This window comes from Elephantulus edwardii, unplaced genomic scaffold, assembly GCF_000299155.1.
Source record: "Elephantulus edwardii isolate Elephantulus edwardi_28Jun2011 unplaced genomic scaffold, EleEdw1.0 scaffold00120, whole genome shotgun sequence".
NCBI lineage: Eukaryota > Metazoa > Chordata > Mammalia > Macroscelidea > Macroscelididae > Elephantulus > Elephantulus edwardii.
This window is the reverse complement of record NW_006399870.1, coordinates 1,584,577-1,606,748: the sequence shown is the minus strand read 5'-3', so window position 1 is coordinate 1,606,748 and position 22,172 is coordinate 1,584,577. Positions and strand designations below refer to the sequence as shown.

At 46.8% G+C, this 22,172-nt stretch overlaps 2 protein-coding genes across 2 annotated transcripts; one reads left to right on the top strand and one right to left on the bottom strand.

Annotated features, from left to right (window-relative positions):
- Nucleotides 1-29: 29 nt before the first annotated feature.
- VSIG2 (V-set and immunoglobulin domain containing 2) lies at nt 30-4,976 on the top strand. Its single transcript, XM_006892803.1, has 7 exons — nt 30-90; nt 542-705; nt 1,380-1,587; nt 2,411-2,569; nt 3,778-3,897; nt 3,993-4,137; nt 4,844-4,976. The coding sequence occupies exons 1-7, from the start codon at nt 30-32 to the stop codon at nt 4,974-4,976; spliced, it is 990 nt and encodes a 329-aa protein (XP_006892865.1).
- A 1,769-nt stretch (nt 4,977-6,745) lies between these two features.
- Nucleotides 6,746-13,625, bottom strand: NRGN (neurogranin (protein kinase C substrate, RC3)). Its single transcript, XM_006892802.1, has 2 exons — nt 13,611-13,625; nt 6,746-6,964 (listed from the first exon to the last, which is right to left on the bottom strand). Exons 1-2 carry the CDS (start codon nt 13,623-13,625, stop codon nt 6,746-6,748), a joined length of 234 nt encoding a protein of 77 aa, XP_006892864.1.
- Between the last annotated feature and the right edge of the window lie 8,547 nt (nt 13,626-22,172).

Sequence of the window (22,172 nt, the reverse complement as noted above, 5' to 3'; positions counted from 1 at the left end):
AGGCAGCAGGGAAGCAGTTCTTTCTCACCATGGCCTGGCTCCCTGGGTCGTTCCTCTGCCAGACTCTTCTGGGCTTCATCTCCATAAGTGGTGAGGAGAGGGGTGGGGGTGGGGAACCCTGGTGAGCTGCTGGCAGAGGCCATACTTCCCCATCTGGGCCTGTTCACTCAGCGCAGGGCCAGGGGTAACCATGTGAAATGGAGAGGGGCATGGTAGCTGGAAAATAGATTGGGAGCCCAGGGGTTAACCAGCACAGAATTATTTTGCTTGCCCTCACAAACACACCCTCCTACCTGACTCAGAAGGTCCTTTCACCCACAAAAAAAAATGGCCTAGTCCCTCCCGGAAATCTCAGGTTTGAGAAGGGACAGATAGATTGTGACAGGGACTTGGACTCTGAGGGGAGGCCCCTGAGCCTCTATTATGGAAGCAATGGAGTGGGTTGGAGCCCTAAGGTCATCAGGATCTGGTTTCAGCCTTCATTCCCACTGCAGGCCCTGTAGGGGCGTTCTCCGAGCCCTCTTTCCCCTTGTGTCCCCAGCCCCCGGGCTGGCGGTGGTGGTGAAGGTGCCTGCTGAACCTCTAAGCACACAGATGGGCACCACTGTGGAGCTAACCTGCAGCTACAGCACTTCGGTGGGAGTCAACTTTGCCCTGGAGTGGAGCTTTGTGCAGCCTGGAAAACCCATCTCTGCATCACATCCCGTGAGCTGAGAGTGTGGGGTGGGGAGTGTGTGTGTGTATGTGTGCAGGGGTTGTCTTCCCACACGTCAGAGGACTTGGCCCTGAAAGGCAAGACTACAGTAGCCAGAGAAAACAGCCAGGTTTGGGAGGGTGCCTTTGGGATCAATCAGGATGCTTGGATGAAAGACAAATGGAATCTTGTTAGACTTCAGGTCTATTTGATCTACAATTTATTTGCAGTTGTCTTTGCTCTATGCCACCCAGTACCTCTCCCATAGCTGCAATATTCAACTCCTTCGTGTTAGTGCAGAGAGCTCTGGTGGCATTGTCTGTAGGGGTGTCCTACTAACCCAACACTCACACCTTACTATTCAAATTCACTAGCAGTTCCCAAGGAGAAAGATAAGCAAGTGCCTCTGCTAGAAAGCAGTCTGAGATGAGTTCATGTGGCCCTACGGTGTTCCTTCTAATGTCAGTAGTATCACTTTCATGAGAAAGCCATGACAGCTTAAAGTGGTGAATCTAGTTAATTTAGCATCTGAGATTGATTTTGGGGGCAGATAAATGTTCATGGTTCCTGCCATAGAGTAGCAACCTCCTCCCTCCACCTCCTATACCTGTGCTTATGAAGAAAGGATATAGGGTTGATGCCAATACACAGCACACATGTGTATCATATGTCTCCTTGCATGCAGATCCTGTACTTCACCAATGGGCGTCTGTATCCAGTTGGTTCTATGGCAAAGCGGGCCAGCTTGCTTCAAAACCCCCCAACGGAAGGGGTGGCCACCCTGAAACTGAGTGATGTCCAACCTTCAGACACTGGAACCTACCTCTGTCAAGTTAACAATCCACCAGATTTCTACACCAATGGATTGGGGATAATCAACTTCACCGTGTTGGGTAAGGCCAGCTGGCACTCTAAAAGGGCAGTTACATCCTAGCCAATCCAACCATTTAAGTCCACTTGGACTAAGATGGAAAATGTCCCTCTCAAAGTGATCATACTTCAGTTCTGCCCTGCACAGTGAATGTCTTTTCCCTCAGGGCTGGGTAACTAAAGGTCTGAGAAAAAGTCCCTATGCTTGGAGATCTGCTCCAGCCATGTCCACAGAAAACTATCTGTGTCTCTCAGATTCTGTCCCTCCCAAAGCAAACGGCAGAGGAGAGTGGCTTTTAAAGGAGTATGAGCCTCACATCTCTTTGGTGTCTCCTTCCCTGAGCTTTGGTTTGGGGTTCAGAGTTTCCACTGGACCCTTAAACTAAGCCTGCTTAGAGGTGAGTAAGGAAGTGGTGCATGACAACTATTTTTCTGAAGGTCTGCCACGTGCTGGAGATTGTAATCTCTCTTTGTGGGCACATAGAGAAGAACTATATTAATACAGACCTGGAGTTAATATGCACAAGAGTTTTCTAACAATCAGAAATTCCACAGCGGAAATCATGTCCTTGGCTACAGGGTTTCTAGACAGAAAGCTTTCTCTCCCAAAAATTAAACTGGACACCTCAAGTATTAATGGCTGAATTTTTTGGATGCAGGTCTCCAGGTCCTTATTCTAAGGCACCTAAGGGTGAATTTGAACATCCAGCCTTTCTATCATCAGCTAAATGTTTGTGTGTACCATGCAGGGACACCTGTCTGGAGAGAAGCAGGCACTATTTGGGAGGCATCTTGAAGCAGGATTTTCAGTGCTTCGTGTGATACTATGTGTGATTCACATTGCAGTGCCCCCCAGCAGCCCCTTGTGCAGCCAGAGCGGTCAAATCTCAGTAGGAGGCTCTGCTGCTCTGAGTTGTAGTTCTTCCAAGGGAGTGCCCCGTCCAGTGTACAAGTGGGTCCATGTTGGAGCTTCGCCTACACCTTCGCCCGGGAGCATGGTGCAAGGTAAGGACCCAGAACATCCAGGAGCAGGGAACTCAAGGTGGGAATAAACCTGACCTCTAAACCCTACACTCACATGACCAGCTTGATGACAAGGGGTAACACACAAACCAGTTACACCTTTCTCCTGCCTCTTTTTTTTTTTTAAAGTTGGAAATCACAGTATTTATTAAAAGTCTTTCTATGTCATTGTGAATGTTCTTTGATATTTCACTAATGCTACAGAAGTTTGTAAAGGTTAGTTGCAATCTCTCCTGCCTCTTTCATAGCTTTTCTAGTGTTCTTTCCTGTCTGGCTTCCTTCATACTCTGTGACTAGATGACCTGGGAGCATTTCCCAATGTAAATGTTCTCCTGACATCCTGAGAGAGTGAAAGCTAGTGGCATTCAGATGAGTCCTATTTGATACTGCTTTGAGGGGATTTCTTTGGACCACGAAGCCTTTTCAGACTTCCTAAAAGAGAACCTGAGGCAGTAGTAGCATGGGCTAGTTCAAATAATTTAGCCAGTTTCTTTAAGGAGCCAAGTAAGTAGGTAAGAGCCTTGGGTTTCCAGCTTCCCCTCGATATTCCTAGTTGCCCATCTCTCCCCTTAGTGTCAGTCAGAATAAACTCATTATCAACCCGGGACCCAAACCCACCCCACCTACTAAAGCAAAGGTAAAGGAAGGTTTTGGAAAAACTTAGGGTCCATTTAGGGCTACCAGTTAGGGATGCAGTTCTAGCAGTCAAGTACTTTGCTCTCAACTAGGGAAGTGACACAGAGCTCTCTGGTGGCCTAGTGGAAAAAGAGTTACATTGCTAACCCAAAGGTGAGGTTCTCTGGTGGTTCAAATCCACCAGGGGCTCTTTGAAAGAAAGATGGGCAGTCTCCTCCCATGCAATCTGCAGTTTAGAATCCAGTGGAGGGTCACCTCTGAGCTGGCTCTGAGGAAGCATTAGCCAATAAGCACTCACCTCAACTCCATTACAAGTTTTTTTCAACCCTTCATTTGTGTTCAGTAGCCTCTCCTTTAATGCAGCCACTGGGGGTGGAAAGAGCACATTTTGACACTTATGGTCTGAGTTACCTAGGATAAACCACTCCTCTTTTCTTGGCCAATTTCCTCACATTAAATAAATGAAGCTAAGATTATTGTTAAAAATTAAATGAAATAAGCTTTGCTTATAGAATCTGCTCACTTTAATACAATGCTTCCTCTCTACCCTCCAGATGAAGTGTCTGGTCAGCTCATTCTCACCAATCTCTCACTGACCTCTTCTGGCACCTATCGCTGTGTGGCCACCAACCAACTGGGCAGTGCATCCTGTGAGCTTACTCTATCTGTGACTGGTAGGAGACCATGGGCAGAAGGCAGGTTGGCCTGCTCAGACAAGCTGTCTGGGAGGTGAGGAAGGCCTGCCTCTCTGAATCCTGCCTTTTCTTAGGCCGCTCCGAGAGCCGAGTGGTTGGTGCTGTAATTGGGGTGCTCCTGGGCGTGCTGTTCCTGTCAGTGGCTGCTTTTTGCCTGATCAGGCTTCAGAAGGAGAGGAGAAAGCGACCCAAGGAAACATATGGGGGTAGCGACCTTCGGTGAGCAGGGTGGGGGTGGGGTGAGTGGCACAGAGGGGGAGGAAGAGGAAGAAAACAGCAGTCAGCAGGTATCTTCAGGGCTCAAGTAGAGGTCTGTAGGAATGTTTAGGAGTCCATGGTGCTTCTCAGCCTTTTGGTTAAGTGGTGTGAGTGCAGTATAGTCTATGCATTTGAGTGTGTGAGCAAGGAGCGCAGGGTAGAGGAGCTGGTTCAGGCTGGGGCAGAGATCAGACATTACAGGACCCCCCTGATCTCATGTTTAACACTTGCTTTGCAGTTTCATATACAGTGCCAGTTTGGGAATGGTAGTGGGAAATACATGCCAGAAGCTGAATTTGTTCAGATCTCAGCTAACTAGTTCTTTTACGACATGTAGGAACAAGAGGAGAGATGAGAGCTCCCTGTAGAATCAACTCTCACTGCTAGTCTTGGGATTCAGAACAGTGCTTCTCCATGCTTTGTTCTCAGATGGCCTGACAGCAATCACAAGGAATATTAAACATTTAGTTTCCCAGGCTACACCTTATCTCTTCTAAAGCAGAATCTAAGTGTATGTGTGTGCATACAAGGGTGACAGTGTCTCCAGATCTTCAACTTTAAGTCCTGCAGGTGGTTATCAGGCATAGGAAAACTGAAGGCCCTTGGGTTAGGGTATAAGGTCCGTTTAGGGATACACTGGCCTTCCCTAAGAATTTGCTCCTATTAGGGAGGATGCCTTGGCTCCTGGGATCTCCCAGCAGACTTCTGCGCCGGCCAGTTCGGGTACTGGGCTCCTGCAGAGACCCTTGTCTGCCAGCACTGTGGCCACCACCAAGTCCAAGCTCCCGATGGTTGTCTAACTGCCTCCGGATCTCTGGGTGGTAGTGGGGGGAGGTCAGGGGGATAATCAACAATAAAGCTTTTGGTACTTTATTGTCTCCCTCTTTCGGTGGATGGGTGGAATTCCTCCGGGTAGCCCAAAGAATATAAGAGGAAAGGTCATCAAGGCTGAGAGATGATGGCGCTAGGCAGATAGTCTAATTAGGTCCGAGGGTATGCCGTTTCCACCACCATTGACCAGCATTTTGGTCGTAAGGAGAGACTTGTCCAAGCTCCAAGCACCGGCCTTGTGCACTCAAACTCCCTCGCACCTGGCACCCTTTGAACACTTGTACATTCCTCTTTATTGTTCACATTCCAACCCAGCACGGTCACATGCACACACGAAGATTAAAAACCTTCCGGCCGCAGCCCCAGGAGCCCGGCGGGGCGGGGCCGGCAGGGGCATGGGCGGGGCCGGCCGACCCCGCCTGCCGAGCCTCACGCGGCGTTTGCATAAACCAGAGAGCTGGAGGGGCGGCTCTCAGAGTGCGCTGGAGAGGGAAGGCGGGTTACAGGCAGGCGTAGGGTTGGGGTGTGAATTAGGGACTTCTCTTCCTTTCAGAGCAGGAGTTACCAGACACCATAAAAGCCCTTCTCCTTTCTTTTCGCCCCAGATCCAAATCTCTGGGACTAGGTTGGCGCAGAAACCCCACTGGGCGCCCCCTTGTAAAGCGCACTTACTCAAAGGACTTGTTAAAAGTGAGCTGCTTGGCCGACGCGGAGAGCGCCCCCGGCAGTGCGCGCTCGGACGCGCAAAGGCGCGGGGCGGAGATGCATGCTGGGCGCCGGGAAGCTACTGGAAGATTGAGGGGCACGGAACTGGGACCTGAAGTGGGGAGACGGGGCGAGTAGGGGGCATACTAGACTGGGCAAGTTAAAAAGCAAGGACTTCGCAACTCCGAGACGGAGCCTGCCTGGGAGGAGTCTCTGGAGACGCAGGGTTGGGGCTCCTGAAGCTGGCAAGTTAGTGGGAAGGCAGGGGTCACGAACACAGCAGGAAAGTCTCATCACTGCGAAGGGGACGCGGCATCCATCTCTCCTCTAGAACTGAGGATACAGAAAGTCTGAGAATCTGCCCTTTTCTGGACCTTCTCCCCCGCCCCCACCCCCATCCCCTTCCTGACCCAGGACAGCTGGGCGGCGAACGCCAGAGGGTATCCGGTCACCCAGAACTCTCCTCCCAGAGTCACTGGGCTGAAATGTGTTGCGCAGCGGGTACGTGTGTCCGCGGGTGTGTCAGTGACCCTCGGCGGGGTTTGTGCAGCCAAACGGGGATGACTAGGCATCTGTGACAGTCCAGGCGTGCCTGGGCTCAGCTTCGGATGTCTGGTTCAGACACAGATCCGCATGTGACAGGGCTCATTTCCCCCGCCGGGAGGTGGCCTTTCCCTCCCCAATCACGACTCCCACCCTGGCCCTTCAGGGTTGTGACTTTACCTTCGAAAATGCTCATTCCTTCTTGGGTCCGGGTGGGCAGAAGGGGGGGTTGGTTAACGGAGGTGGGGGGGAGAAGGGAGGACAGAGGGGGAGAGGGAGAGGGAGAGAGAGAGAAGCTCTCAGAACCCGTAGTGCTCCAAGCCATTCACACACCTAGCGACTGGGATTTCAGGTCCCCCACACCTGCCTGCACCCCGCCAGCCTGCCCTTGGTCGCCCCTTGCTCCTTCGGAGGGGAAGGTGCCTCACTTTGGGGTCCCAAGTGCTGGAAATCTAGAGATACCGCCTACTTGCGCCCCGCCTCACCTGCCCTAGTCTCCGCTGGGGCTGCCGCCCACGCCTCCCCGTGCGCCCCCAGCTCCGCTTGGTCCCCCGGGGCCCGGGCCCTTGCGGCCTCGCTCTCCGCTCTTGATCTTCTTCCTCGCCATGTGGCCCCGGAAACTCGCCTGGATCTTGGCTGCGGCCGCGTTGGCGCCGGGGTCGTCCAGTGGGATGTCTAGAATATCATCTGGTTTGGAGCAGGCGCTTTCCTGGGAACAGGATGGGAAGTTTCTTCTGAGATAAGTGGGCCCCTAGTCAGGCAGACCCCTGGGACAGGGTAGGGGCAGAGTCCTGGAGGATGGAGATGGGGGCAGGCCAAAAGCACCAATCCTGGAGAGGAGCTAAGGCAGGGTCGCAGGGCTGAATAGAGGGTGGCTTTGTGGGAATTCCCTGGAAGGTGGTGGTGAAGAATCCGTAGGGCAGTCCCCTTCCTGAGAGAAATCACCCCGGAACTCAAAGCTGGAAGCAAAGTAGAGATGGCACCAGCACTCCATGCCTTCTCTCCCACTTCAACCCAACTCCCCAATGTCAGAGGCCCAGAGACAGATCTCCCACTGCCTCTCCATCCCACAGCTCCCAGAGTGAATCCAAACACAGAAGAGAGGATATGTTCTGGAAGAAGAGAAAAAAGGGCAAGGGAATGGTAAGTCACAAGAGGCCTTTCCCACTGTGTGCTCATGAAGAGGAAAGGAATAATGACAGGAGCTACTGTTTAAGCACTTAAATTGTTCCAGGCATAGTTTTATAGACATTAATTTATTTAGTCCTCATAACAAAGCTATGAAGTACTTTTTACCGTTACTCTTCTTTACACATAATAAAAATAAGGATTGTGGTGTTTAGAAACTTACCTGAGAACATAAGTTAGCAATGGACTGGAGTCCACAGCCTCGCTGTTGTAATGGGTTACATTCTGGGCTGCTAATAGAAAAGTCAACTGTTTGAATTCACCATTCACTCTGCATGAGAAAGCTGGGGCAGTCTGCTCCCATGAAGATTTACAGCATTGGAAACTTGATACAAGGGCGGCGACTGACCCAATGGCAGTGGGTTTTAGTACGCTATTCTACTGTGAAGGGTATTGGTTGTTAAGTGGTAGAATTCTCAATTTCCATTTGGGAGACCTGAGTTTGGTTCTCTGCCTCACTTCCTGACCAACATACCACAATGTCACCATCAGCTGAACAAGTTTCAATGGAGATTCCAGACTAAAACTAAGAGGAAAAACAGGTGATCTACTGAAAAAAAAAAAAATCAGCCAGTGAAAATCATATGGATTACAAGAGTCAAATCTAGTTGTACCTGGGGTCAACACGAGCTGGGAGTTAAAGTGGCAGCAGCTAATAACTTTGTTACATAATGAATGGCACAGAACAACAACAACCCTGTATGCTAAGAAAATGAACCAAGGCTCTACAGTTGTCTAAGCTTGGACATGCTAACTCCTTCATTTGAAAAATCAGAATAATAGTCTAGCAGCCTAGTGGGTAAGGAGTTGTACTGTCAACACTAAGGCACGTAGTGGTTTGAATCCACTAGTTACTCTGTGAGAAAAAAAGAAGCAGTCTCCTACCATGAAATTTATAGCCTCCGAAAACCTGCTGGAAGGTCAGCTATGAATCAGTTACAACTCAACAGCAATGATGACTCAAGGTCTCGCAGTCAGAGTGATTCATTTGCACTGCCCTCCCTCCTTTTTCTTCTAGGGCATGATAGCTGTTATGGAAGTGTTATTCATATCGTCTTGTTTCTTCTTCCCCAGATGAGAAAGATGGACAATCTCCTCCCAAGCAATTTACAGCCTCTGAAAACCCGCTGGCATGCCAGCTATGAGTCAGTTACAACTCAATAGCAATGAGTTTTGAGTATGAGAGCTGTTATTATTAAATGCTGTTGAGCTGGAACTGACTCATAGCTGACCTGACAGTGGGTTTTCAGAGGCTGTAAATTACATGGGAGGAGACTGCCCATCTTTCTCATCTGGGGAAGAAGAAACAATACAATATGAATAACACTTCCATACAGCTATTATGATTCTTTTAAATGATTATACTTAATCTATGCAAACATTTTTGTACCTTTAAGATATTATTATAGGTCAAATGTGGTTATATAATAATAGTTTCACATAGTTCAACCTAATTCTCTGGCTATAGAACAGGCTCTATTTTCCCACAGCTTGGCCTATCTGAGAGTAAAAGGGGTTAGGAAGTTGCAGGATTTTAGAGGCAAATTTGTGTAATGAAGGACTCAGCTCCTGCATCTCTGTTGCTTTACATTATTCATAGTGTTAGTGTGGACTGGGAAGAGGACAGTTACCATGGAGTTGGAAGGGCATGTCTCCCTTGATCTGGCCCTAGGGCTTACCCCACCTTTTTTTCTTTTTTAGAAATTTTTTTAAACTTTCATTCCCCTTGAGTGCTTTCACTATCTCGTTCTTCTGGGTTATGAGATGACTCAAGGTCTTACGGTCAAAGTGATTCATTTGCACTGTCATCCCTCCTTCCTGCCACCATCGATCCAGTTCATCCGAGTGGACTGGGTATGGCTCTGCTGTTCGTCTTCAAGAATCACCCAACCAAGGTCTGCTCCATGAGCGCATGCTTAATTAATTCCCCATGCCCAAGCCCTGGTGTGCAAGTTCTTTCCATCCCTTAATATACCCTTGTCATGTGTCCCAAGGGTATCTTCATTTCCTGAGCTCCAAAATTAAAATCGTGCTCAAAATGTAGGCAAATGATTTAAACATATTTACAAGGAGTTACCAAGATGTCGATGCAGTGTGGAGATGTTTAACACATGCTTTTGTCATTCCCAGGTCTAGAGCTCTCTCTCTCTGACATTTTAATTCCTACCTAAAATCAGCAGCAACTCTTGGATTCCTTGATTTTTGGAGTTCAAGCTTCACTTTGGATATTGGCAGGCTTCTCTTCAAAAGAGGACAAGAACCTCATATAACAAACAAACTGCACCCAACCCACCTCCCCTCTTCAGCCTTGGCAGCTCTGAGGGAGTGGGGAGAATGCGTGGAGGAAGGGACATCTTCCCTCAGCTAAGACTTAACCTGCTGTTACCACCCACCCCAACTGGATCCAGAATGGAAACCTGGGGCAACAGGCAAAGCCACCCCCGACTCGACTCGCTGCTCTTCGCTGGAATCAGCCCTCCATTCTCTAGTTGGATTCTCAGAGCAGAGATGCCAGGTGGCCTGTCTTGTAGACAAAATGGGAGGGAGAACAAAGGAAGCCTGAATGAGGCTAGTTGGTCATGGGGTCAGGGCTGGTGCCTTCCTAAACCAAGATCTGATGGTATATGCCTGAAAAATCTCCTTCAGCTCCTAAATCTTAATAGCTTTAAGAATTATCACATAAAGTTCTAAGTTTTCTGCACATATTACTTCATTTATCTGATTATATCAATCAGAAAACTGAACCCCAGAGAGGTTTGTGAAGAAGCCTGTGCAGTTAACCATAGCCTCATCGGTCTGGTCTATAAATTCATTTGAAATGAGTCAACCAGGTAGTGCAAAAGAAAGATGGAAATGCCCCAAACACGTTTATTTTCTTTTCACATAAAATTAATGCAGCAAAATAACATTTTTAAATCAGAAGGAGCCCTCGTGGCACAGTAGTTAAGTGCTGTTGTTGTGTACCACAGAGTCAGAACCCACCCATAGTTAACCCTCCAGCAAGTTTTCAGAGGCAGTTAATTGCATGGGAGGAGACTGCCCATCCTGTTTCCGTGGAGCAGCTGATAGCCTCGAACCGCGTGCCTTCGAGACTGCAGCAAAAGATCAAGGATTGGAAACCACTAGCTGTTCTGACAAGAAATAGACTAGGTGATTAATTTGCTTCTGTAAAGATCACACAGTTGGCAACCCGACAGGACAGTTCTACACTGTCCTACAAGGGTACTGAGCCAGAATTGACTTGATGGGTGTTTACCCTGCCACCGCGTTTTTGCCAAACAGGTCTGGTGGTCAGTAAGGAGATCTCTAAAGGGAAAAGAAAAGGGACCTACCATTAGTCCCTAAGATGCATGCTTCTCTCTCTCTCTGGCCCAAGCTCTCTTTCAGAACTGGATATCATCCAGCAGAAAGGGCCCCAGTGTCGACTGTGCCTGCCACTTTTTCTCCAGTGCACAATTTCAAGCGAGTGTTTCTCCTGCTCAGCCTAATTTAGGTTTTCCAGACTTAGGAGGGGAGAAAAGAGGAATACTTCTGTGCACAGGGTGCATTGTATTAATGTCACAGGACCCTAGGCTGCTGGGATAACTGAGTATTTTCCTCCCTCTCTGGTACAGTTTCTGGTGGCCTAATGGTAAGGAGTTGCACTATTAACCCAAAGACAGGCAGTTCAAATCCACCAGCTGCTCCATGGGAGGAAGATGGGCAATTTCCTCCCCTGTGATTTACTGTCTCTGAAAACTTGCTAGAAGGTCAGGTAGGGGTCAGTTCTGATTCTGTGGTACATATACAATAAGAGAGATTTACTGTCTCTGAAGACCCTCTGGAAGGTCAGGTATGAGCTGGCTACAGCACATAACAGCAAACAATTGTTTGCCTCAATAAATTTTCCCTCATTTTCCCAGAAAACATGTGTTCCATAATCTCTCTATATGACTTTCTGGACACTTCTAGCTTGTAAGCTTGTAAAGTCTATTGCTGACCAGGGCCTACAGAGTTGGACTTCCAGTTGCACTAGAGCAGACATGTTACATTGCTTCTTGGATTTTCATGCTTTTTCATCTCCCTCCTGCTTTCCCTAATTTTCCTTTCTCAGCAGTATCCCAGACTGGGCACTCCTCCATCTCATATCTTAGAATCCAGAATCTTTTTTTTCTTTTTACTTTATAAAACACTGCCAAGGAAGAAGGCATCCTGCTCAGTGGCGTCCAGGAACCTCCGTTAACAGACCAATCCCTTTTAGGTGAATAACAAGCAGAAAGGAAGACTGGAAGGAGTTATGTCAATGTTTTTCTCTAGATGATGTAATAGTAGATGATGGACATTTTTCTTTTATATATATATTTCTGTAGTTTAAAAGTTCCTGTCATGAGCCTGTTAACTTTTTAAAAAATATTGTATTGTGTTTTTGATGAAAGTTTGCATAGCAAATTAAGTACCTACTGAACAATTTCTATACCAATCGTTCTGCGACATTGGCTAAAATTTGTACAATATGTCACCATTCTCAGTATTTCTGTTCTGGCTGTTATAGGCACATTACTCTTTTTATAAGGAAGGGGAGAAAACCCACAATTATTTAGAGGAGAGATTAAAGTACAATTATTTTAATCAGGGCTATTTTTAAAATCAGCCTCCTTGGCCAATACCTTTCAAAACCTCAGTTTGTATATCTGGTGAAATGGGAGAAGCAACACCCATCTCCTATGATTGCTGCAATGGTTAAATAACAAGTACTAAGCACATAATTTCTAAGTGGTACAAAGAAGTGAACCTTGCTGCTAATAGAAAGGTTGGTGGTTCAAATATACTCATAGGGACTTCAGAACAAAGGCCTGGTCATCTACTTTGGAAACATCAGCCATTGAAAACCTTGTGTATCCCAGTTCTACCCTGACACATGTAGGGTCACTGTGAGTTGGAATCAACTCTGAAAGGGCACTGGTTTGTTGCTGTTGTTGTTTAGTTATATAGTAAGCATTCACAAATTGGCAACTATTATCGGTACTATTAAGAGTTAAAAATCAGAATCATTAAGACTTGCTCCTAAGCTCTCTGGCTCTTAGCAAGAGATAGGAAAGTCTTATCCCTTATGTAACTTGACTATCTTTTCCTTCCACACCACTTATCTTTTCCTTTGGTACACTTGCCAGGGAGCCATTGAGTGGAGGACCGGAAATCTCTTGTGTTGTTAGCTGCCTGACTGAATGGGAATACAGGAATACAGGGCTTCTACTCGTTTCTTCCCCTTCTTAGGGTTTAAAAACATAATAGATATTTTAAGTAGTACAATAGATATAATTTTATTTTAAAATAGTTACATTAAAATGTAATTTGTTATTTAAATATCTATTTATTTATATATTCACCCACACATATATCTGCTATACTTCTATGAGCCAACACCCGGGTTCTGGTTTAGGCTCTTTCTTAGCAACTCACCTAGCAGCAACCTATTTTCTAGTTAGGCACTAGCTGCGTTCTGGGTCCCGTGTGGGCGTGACAAATAGAAGACACTTCCTTCCCTCGCCAGCAGGGGTCTCCCGCGGTCACCTCACCCAGCCCCCTCCAGAGGGAGAAGGCGTGGGGGGCTGCATCGACTCCTCCCCAGAACCACCCTGACTAGGCTCTTAGCTGCCCGACATCACGACTGAACCAATCGTGATCAAGTGATTGTCCCACCCTGCGCTGTCCACGGCGCTTAGGCAACTGTCAGGAGGTGGTGGGGATCATCAATCTGCCCGCCCGCCCGCCCACCGTGGCTGCAGCGGGATGGAGAATGGGGGTGGGGGCCGAGAGCTAAAGGGAAAGAAATCGCTGCAGCCCCGTCAGGTGACAGCTTCTGGCGTTTGGCTGGGGGAAGTTCCTCCTCTTGTCTACAATGTAGCTTTCCTGCTTCAGTCTGAAACCAGGGACTCTGTAACAGGTTGCAGAGCTCCCGGTCCAGTCTAGACTGTCTGGCGGATGGCGCTCAGACGCCCCCGCGAGGAGGGGAGCATATTTCCTCGGGTGTCCAAGTCAGATGGTCGCCTTCCATCGCCCCTACCCACGCCTCAGCAGGGACCCCCTACAGCTCCTTGTTGTCTTCCACTTCCATCCTCTCGCCCTTCAGGGCCCTCCGGCGCTCTTTGCCCACAGCAAACCGCTGGACAGTCCAGACCCTAACTTACCGTGCAGCAGTCCATACTCGTGTTGGGGGGGTCCTTGGCTGGGGTGGAGGTGTAAGCAGGACGGAGGTGGGGTCTGTCTGAGGTTACGTGGACTCTGGGGCTCGGGGACGCCCGCTGACGCGCGCCCCACAAGCCGCTCTCCTCTCCGGTCCTCTCTCCCGCGCTCAGCTCAGCTCGCAAATGTAACCTGAGCCCCACGGCACATGAGCCAATCAGAAGGCGCTTTTGCCCAGATGGGCGGGGAGAATAAGTGAGGCCACGCCCCCGTCTCCCTGTACCTTCCTCCTCCTCTGGCCCCAGCCCCTGCGCCCACACACTTCCATCCAGCCTCCTACATACCCATCCGCCCAGCTCACCCATGCTTGCTGCGGGGTCAGAGAGAGCAGAAGGAGGCCCAGACAACCCTGGGCACAAAGGCACTCACATCTGGGCACAGCACTCCTTCCCCCCATGTAGAGAAAGCAGCCCCCACCACCGCCTCACACTTCCACAACCTAGCTCGAGTCCCAAATATGGCTTCCTCTAACTTTCCTCTCCTTCAGTGGGCAGACGTGTTTCCTGAGATAAGCAGTAAAAAGTCCCCTCACCACTCCTGCTTCTTCTTCCACGTCCACTGAGGGTATGTATAATGCAGAGATGGAGATAGACACCAAAACTCGTAGGGCCTGCGTTTCCATAGATGAGTGCCCGAGCATCACGGAGATGTCCAATTCTCTCAACATGCAGACACATTTATTCTATTACTTGTGAAAATGACTACACAGTTTTTGTGCCTAACATCCTGTGTAGATAAATTCAGGTGCCCTGTTATATCACACACACACACACACACACACACACACACACGCGCGCGCGCGCGCGCACCAGAATGTCTGCAATATATATATCTATTTTTCTATCCAACCATCCTGCACCAGTACACAAAATATATGCGCCGCACCCATTTTGTATGCTTTTATATAGACACTTGGAAGAAACCTTCCCTCTGATTCCTCATCCCAGAATCTCCCTAACATTTTGACTCACTGTCTCTGGATAAAACAAAAATTGGCTACTGTATCAACTAAGATCTTAAAAGCATTTGAGCTGTCATCTAATGTGCCACCCTTGGTCTCTCCCTGTCCAGAACACAGAAGTAAGAAAAACAAAGATGCATGGTAACAGTCCAAAGGACCAATCCACCATGTGAACCTCATCTTCTGTGACTCAGACCAGGAGAACTAGATGGTGCCCAGCTAAAGCTGCTGACCACTCTAAAAGCGCTCACAAAAGATCCTGCACAGAGTGGAAGGGAAATGTAGAAGAAAATGAAAAACACCATAAAAAATGGTCAGGCTTATTGGTCAGTTAGAGACTGGTAGAAATCCTGAGACTTAGGATGCTTTGCCGTCCTTCAGACTTGGGGTACAACTCATACCTGTGACTCAGCTTTCATCCAAACAACAGACATGCCTTTAAATTGAACAATAACACAAAAAAGCCACTTACTCTTTAGAATAATCAACCTTGTAAGTCAGAAGGGAAGAATTTGTCCAGGAATAAAGGTGAGAAGGAAGGGGAAAGTAGGAAAGAAGGACTAATGAGAATGAAAAATCACAGAGGAAAACTCGCAGTGTGCTGTTATTTTGTTTTGTAACCAGGTCATTAAACAAAATGTGTGTGTGAATAGTTGAGAAGAAAACCAGTTTGCTTTGGAAACTTTCAATCAAATCACAATAAAAAAGTGGAATAAGAGAACCCAATAACAACAAGAACTTGACTTCCTTATATGTAGGAGAAGAAACAACCCCCCAAAGCAAACAAGATAATTTCAGAAGTAACTGGCTCTTTGAGCCCATTATCAAGGAAGGATGTAGGCTTTGTGAGGCACTGGTAAGGGGAGATATGAGGGTCATCTGGGAAGAACTGTCACATCACTTTTGTGCTCCTTCATCTCTTCCAATTTGCCAGGACACCGGGACTGCCAGAATAGCATGTTATGTGGCCAAGGTGGTCTTTTGAGAAAACTAGGAAGTCTTTCTCAGCTAACATCCAGAAGAAGGAGTAGTGGCTGTGCCTAGGGTATCTTAACTAAGGTAGAAGAACAAGGGAGGGGAAAAGGGCCAGTGGATGTGGGTAGGACAGGGACCTTGAAACAAACTCCCAACCCATGGGCCAGCCACAGCGTGGCCACATCTGCTTTCTTTCCTTGCCAAAGGGAAAGTGACTGGGAAGGAGATTCTGGTGTCCACTCAGCATGGACACTTAGCCAGCTGGAGTCTCTAGGCTGAGCTGGATACTGGCTGCAATTCCAGGGCTTGAGGGGTAGGGGTGTCTCTCCCAGCATGTTTAGGACCCACCCACCCTTGTAACTGAAAATCTGTTCCCCAATCTGTCTCTCGCATATCTTCCACCCCCACCTCCACCAAATGGCAGTGTGTTCTGGGAACCCAAGCCCTGGCACATCTGGGGCTGAGCATGTACCAGCTCCCACAGGACATCAACCCTAGGATCCAGAGGCTTGGGGAAAGGAGGAAAATGGGGGCTCAGAGGATATTAGGCCTGGACTCTCTGCTTTTCTCTTCCTGAATTAGAGCCAAAAAATTCAGAATTTGGTGAGTTTGCAGTAAAGTCTCCCAAGTTGCTAGGCAACATCCCTCTGCAGGCTGCTTTGCCTCTGGGCCCTTCTTCCTGCTGGTCAGAGCTGAAAGGGGGAATCTTTACAGCCCCCTCCATCCTTCCCTCACTCCTCTGACTCCCACATCAGCAACACAGCCCTTCCTTCTTCCTGAAAAACACCTTTGTGTGGGTGTGAGTGTCTCGAACACTGGCAGGCCAATGGGAGACCAGATATGGCAACTGGCAGTTTCATCCTCAAAACAACCATTTCAGCAACAGCCCACTCAAGGCGCCTACGCAGAACTGGCCGCAACGCTGGCCCTGGGGGATGGGCAGGCTCTGAGGTGAGGAACAGATAGAGAGCGAGGCAGAGACATGAATGAGAATACAGACATGCACAGACTCAGATACCGAGAGGCACACACAGCAACACAGAAGGCTTCATAGATACAACATACATATAGAGACCCAAAGAGACAGACACACACACTGTTGTACATCCACTGGACACATATGGAGAAGGCGTTGGCACATTTTGACAACCACAAAGATGTGCACAGGAGTAGACCCTTCACTTTGGCATGAGGGCCACATGGTTGCCCTGGTGATGAACCAAGTAGTTGGGATTTGTCAGTAAGGTAGCTGGATGAGACTCTGAGCCACTGATATTTGATCAGCTAAGGTCAGGACAAGCACAGGGTAGGATGTCTGGGTCTGGATGCTTTGAGGAGCAGATAGGCCCGCTCTGGGAATCTCTGGTCTTTGGCAGAGCAAAGACACCTGGTATAGCCTTTGCTCAACAGCCTGACCTAGGACCTAGGTGCCAAAGACCAACCTTTGGAGTGCAACCTGTTAACCAGCTAAGTGTAGATTCCATAGTTGTCATTTTTGACTCTGAATTCCAACTTTTTCCAGCCCTCTGGTGATTAAAGGAGAAGAGATGCTGGATTAGAGACAAGAGGACTCCTGATTGGAGGAGCAGAGCACACCATGGGCTGCATCCAGCAGGAAGAGGGAAGGGGCTCAGAATAAAAATCAAGGAAAGTGTTAGATCAAGGAGGATTCCTATGACCTTCTGAAATCTGTACTGATGCTACTTGGGACAAATGGACTAGTCCAGATAAGCAAACAGCAATCGACTTGCCAATACTTATGACTTCCCTCCCTGAGTGGGTACAATCTGAACATAGCATCCCAGCTCAAGCCCACAAGGGAATCTATACGAAGAAGTGGGTTGAAAAGTAGGAGGTTTATACCTTCAGTGGAGCCAATCTGGGGTTTTCTCAGGTCAGGATTTTACCAGTTTGAGTGGAGGGAGTGGAGGTAGCATGAAATTCCGTTTTCTCTGCAAATATTTCAGCTTTTGCTGTAGTAGTATTTTTAGCGATTTGGTTGACAGAGGAGGAGCCTGGGTACATTTTTAAAGGGGCTTCTGCCAGACGAAAGGCCTCCTCCCACCCTCACCCCACATGTCATAAAGGGGAGGGCAGAAAGCACATAATTCAAAGGCTGGGTTCAGACTTAAAAACCAAGTTTTCTAGGCACTAGGTTGTCCTGGACATTCCATCTCTGCCTTTGAGCTTTCATCACCATCAGCATCGTTATCATCAGTAGCACTGTAAAAACAAACAAACAACAAAACCAAAACACTTCAAACTCATTGCCATCAAGTCAGAATCAACCCGTAGCTGACCCTCCAGTGGGTTTGCAGAGGCTGTAAATTGCCCATCTTTCTCTGGAGGAGCAGCTGGTGGTTTTGAACCACTGGTATTTGGGCTGACAAAGCCGCCAGATTGATCAAGGATAAACATTTCTTGAACTTCTGACATTTGCAAAACATGGTTATAGACATGAAAAGATCGATCCTTATCTCAGAGGAATTCCTCATTCACTTGGCAGTAACCAACACTTAAGGAAAATTACATCTCATGTTCTGCTAGGCACTTCATTAAGTGTGAGGTCAGTTGCTTTTCACAATCTTTCAAATTAGGTATTTTTGCTTCATGTTTTATAGAAGAAAAATGGGAACGATTTACAGGTTGACTATCTAGTCAAGTTTACACAGCCTAGGTTAAAAATTAGAGCAGATTAACAACATTATCTTAAATTTGAACAGTGTGTGTGCGACAAACTGCTTTCTCATTTATTCTTTAATATGGTGCATCTGAGACGCTGGGCTGTAAGAGGAAGAATGTGGCATCAGGATTGATGGAAGAGTCATCAACAACCTGCATTATGCAGATGACACAACCCTGCTTGCTGAAACTGAGGAGGAACTGAAGCGCTTGCTGCAGAAGGTCAAGGACTGCAGCCTCCTATATGGATTGAAGCTCAGCATCAAGAAAACAAAGATTCTCACCACTGGGCCAATTGGCAGCATCAGTATGGATGGTGAAGAGATTGAGTTAACAGTTTTAGTTTACTTGGTTCCACAGTCAACACTCTTGGTAATAGCAGCCAGGAAATCAAGAGACAAATTGCATTGGGATAGTCAGCTGTGAGGGACCTCGCAAGAGTACTGAAGAGCAACGACATCAGGCTGGAGACTAAGGTGTGCCTGATCCAGGCTATAGTCTTCGCAATTACATGCTATGCATCAGAGAGTTGAACAGTGAATAGGGTTGATAGAAAGAGAATTGATGCCTTTGCGCTGTGGTGCTGGAGAAGAGTGTTGAATATACCATGGACTTCTAGAAGAACAAACAGGTTTGTCCTGGAGAAGGTGAAGCTGGAATGCTCCTTGGAGTCAAGGATTCTTGAAGCTTCGTCTGACATACTTTGGGCATGTTGCAAGGAGGGACTGGTCCTTGGAGAGGGACATCATGTTTGGCAGAGTGGAGGGGCAATGAAGGAGAGGAAGACCTTCCATGAGACGGATTGATTCTGTGACTGGAGTGGTGGGAATAAGTGCATTTGGGATGGCTAGGTTGGCACAGGATAGAACAGCGTTTAGAGCTCTTGTACATAGGGTCGCTATGCGTCGCAAGCGACTCAATGGCACATAACAACAACAGTGGTGCACTTGAGGCCTGCGTGAGATGATGCACATAACAACAACAACAATGGTGCACTTGAGGCCTGTGTGAGATGATATTATTACTTCCATCCATTTTTATGAGTGGGAAATTGAGGCCCAGAGAAGTTAAGTGACTTGCCCAGTATTAGATCAGTTGTGAAACTAGAGTTCAACTTTGAATTTTTTTCTCTTTGTGTGTGTGTGTGTGTGTGTGTGTGAGAGAGAGAGAGAGAGAGAGAGAGAAAGAGAGAACGAGAGACTGTGTTTGGCCTCTATACTACTTAGTACAGTTCCCAGGCTGCTTTAGCACTGGCCTAGATGAAACCAGGGTGTTCCTTAGAGCAAGGATGGTGAAACTTGGTTTCACATACATTAGGCATGTTGTTAGGAAGGGCCAATCATTGGAGAAGGACATCATGCTCGGAATGGTAGAGGATTAGTGAAGACCCTCAACAAGATGGATTGGCAAGGTGATTGTTACAATGGGTTCTAGTGTGTCAGAGATGGTGAGGATGGCACAGGACAGGGCAGGTTCAGATGTGTTGTTTGGTATGAGTCATAATGAACTTGATGACACCTAAGAACAACAACATAGCAGTTGACATTGTTTATCACTCATTACTCACTGCTGTGGAATCAGCTCCTCCACTGTTTTTCAAGATTATAAGTCTTAACAGGTAAAGACCACCTGTCTGTCTCCTGAAGAACCACTAGAGACACAGGCCTTTTAGTTACGGGAGCAACATGCCACAGAATTCACCACAAAAGCTATGCTATGAGTTATGGTCGAAACAAATCCATCTCTTTTCTCTTTATAAAACCAAACCAAACCTATAGGAATAAAGTCAGTGATGGCTAAGTGATGTGAGGACCTGATAGGTCTTCATACCCTGCAAGCAACATTAGACCAGTGCAATTATTTTAATAACAAGGCACACAACATATTCTAGCATAAACCTATCACACATCAATATTTTAATTATTTTTTAATTTTTATTTTATAAAAAGATCTGTCCCAGAAATAATTCCCACCTTATTTCTTAGAGTCCCTGCATGCTGGAAGCAGTTGAGATTCTTGGCTGCTCACTGAAGGAGAGGAGGCTGATGTCCCCTTAGATGTGTGGTGGAAGCAAGGACGGGAAACCTGTTCTTGAGAAATCAGCCACTGAAAACCCAGAGTTCCTCAGACACATGTGGAGCTGCTGCGCACTGGAGTCACCTAGACAGCAACTGGTTCCATTCCTTAGTCTATTTAAAGACTACTCCCCCCACTCTTTCTGGCTCAGCTGGGCAGTCAGGTCAAAGTTTTTAGTTCACCCAGCAATGTGTCTGAGAATCCCAGTGACATTCAGATTATTCTTTCTGCTGCTGTCTACCTTGGAGCTGGAGAGAAGGAGACCGTCTGCAATCACCCAGAGAAAGCTCAGGGAGGCATCCCGGGGTGAGCACCCCAGCCTCCACCATTGACCCAGTGACACTCTCAGATCTGAGAACTGGAGTGATCTCCTCAGTCTGGAGACCCTAGCCGTGGCTCTGCCCTTCATGGGTTACCCAGAATTCATTGCATTTTGTTAATAATTTTAAAAAGATTTCTTTCTATTTTAGAAAAATGTAAGCACACCCAAGAATAAACAAACCTCACTGTTCTTCTATGTAATAAACCAAAACTCATGACCTGACTCTATCCATATTGTGGTCAACTCCCTCATAAAATCTCATTCATAAATATTTAAGCACATAGCTCTGAAACATAAGCTTTAATACTTATTGAAAAGATACGTGCATTAGGCTGTAGACTCCATCAGGAAAGAGACTAGAACTATTGACTTTATCATTGTAGAAGCCTTAGTGCAATGTTTGAGTCTCAGTAAATAATTTATGAATGTTTGGATAAAAAAAGGGATGAATAACTAAGTAGCTGTCAAGAGGAAGCAAAAAGTAATGAAGATTGTGCTTAGGCCTGATCTCATTTGAAGTGGGCCCTGATTCTATAAATTTTCTTTAAAATCACAATTAAAATAAAAAATTTTATTAAAGAATAAAAACTCCCAAAGGGTTTTTGTCAGTTGATTTTTAGAAGTAGATTGCCAGGCCTGGCTCATCTCCCTAGCCCATCTTAGGTGGTAGCTTCACTGAACCCTGTTTAGCATCACCTTGTCTTCCACCGATATGTCTGTGCCTGGCTGGGAGTCACACCTGGGTCTCATGGAAGGCAAGAATTCCTTTGTCACTCTTTACTTATTGCATTTTATTATTGTCTGCACTTAGCTTGTTTAAATATTTCAGTTTCATTATTTTGTACATAGATACATTCAAGGAAGAGTTACTTGTTCAGTCTGAAGTTACATAATGTCTGAAGCATCAAAAAGAAGATGGAAAGAATGCAGTCATTGTGTCAAGAAGAATTGGTCAGCATGGAACCATTTCAGGAACTAGCATATGATCAAAACCAATAATAATTATGGAATAAATTTAAGTTGCATTGAAATAATTTGCAAAGAACAAGACTCCAGGAACTGATAGAATACCAGTTGAGGTGTTTCAGCAGAGATACAACTCTGGATGTGATCATTAGTCTACCCAAAGACATTTGGAAGACTGTTGCTCAGTCAACCATCTGGAAGAGTATCTAAATTTGTTTCCATTCCCAACAAAAGTGATCTAGCAGAATGCAAAAACTATCAAATAATGTAATTAAAATCACATGCAAGTGAAATCTTATTGGAAATTATTAGAAAGGGCTGAAACAGTACATTGACAGGGAATTGTCAGAAATTCAAGCTGGATTTAGAAGAGGTTGTGGCGTGTGACTGAGAAAAACTGAATGAAATATGTTTACGGCATTGAAGTCTATGGGAGAGAGAACAGTCTAAAAGTATTATATTTTAGGGCATTATTTTTATCGTAGGAGTATGCAATGAGGGTTGCAGAGTGGATTATATTTGGGG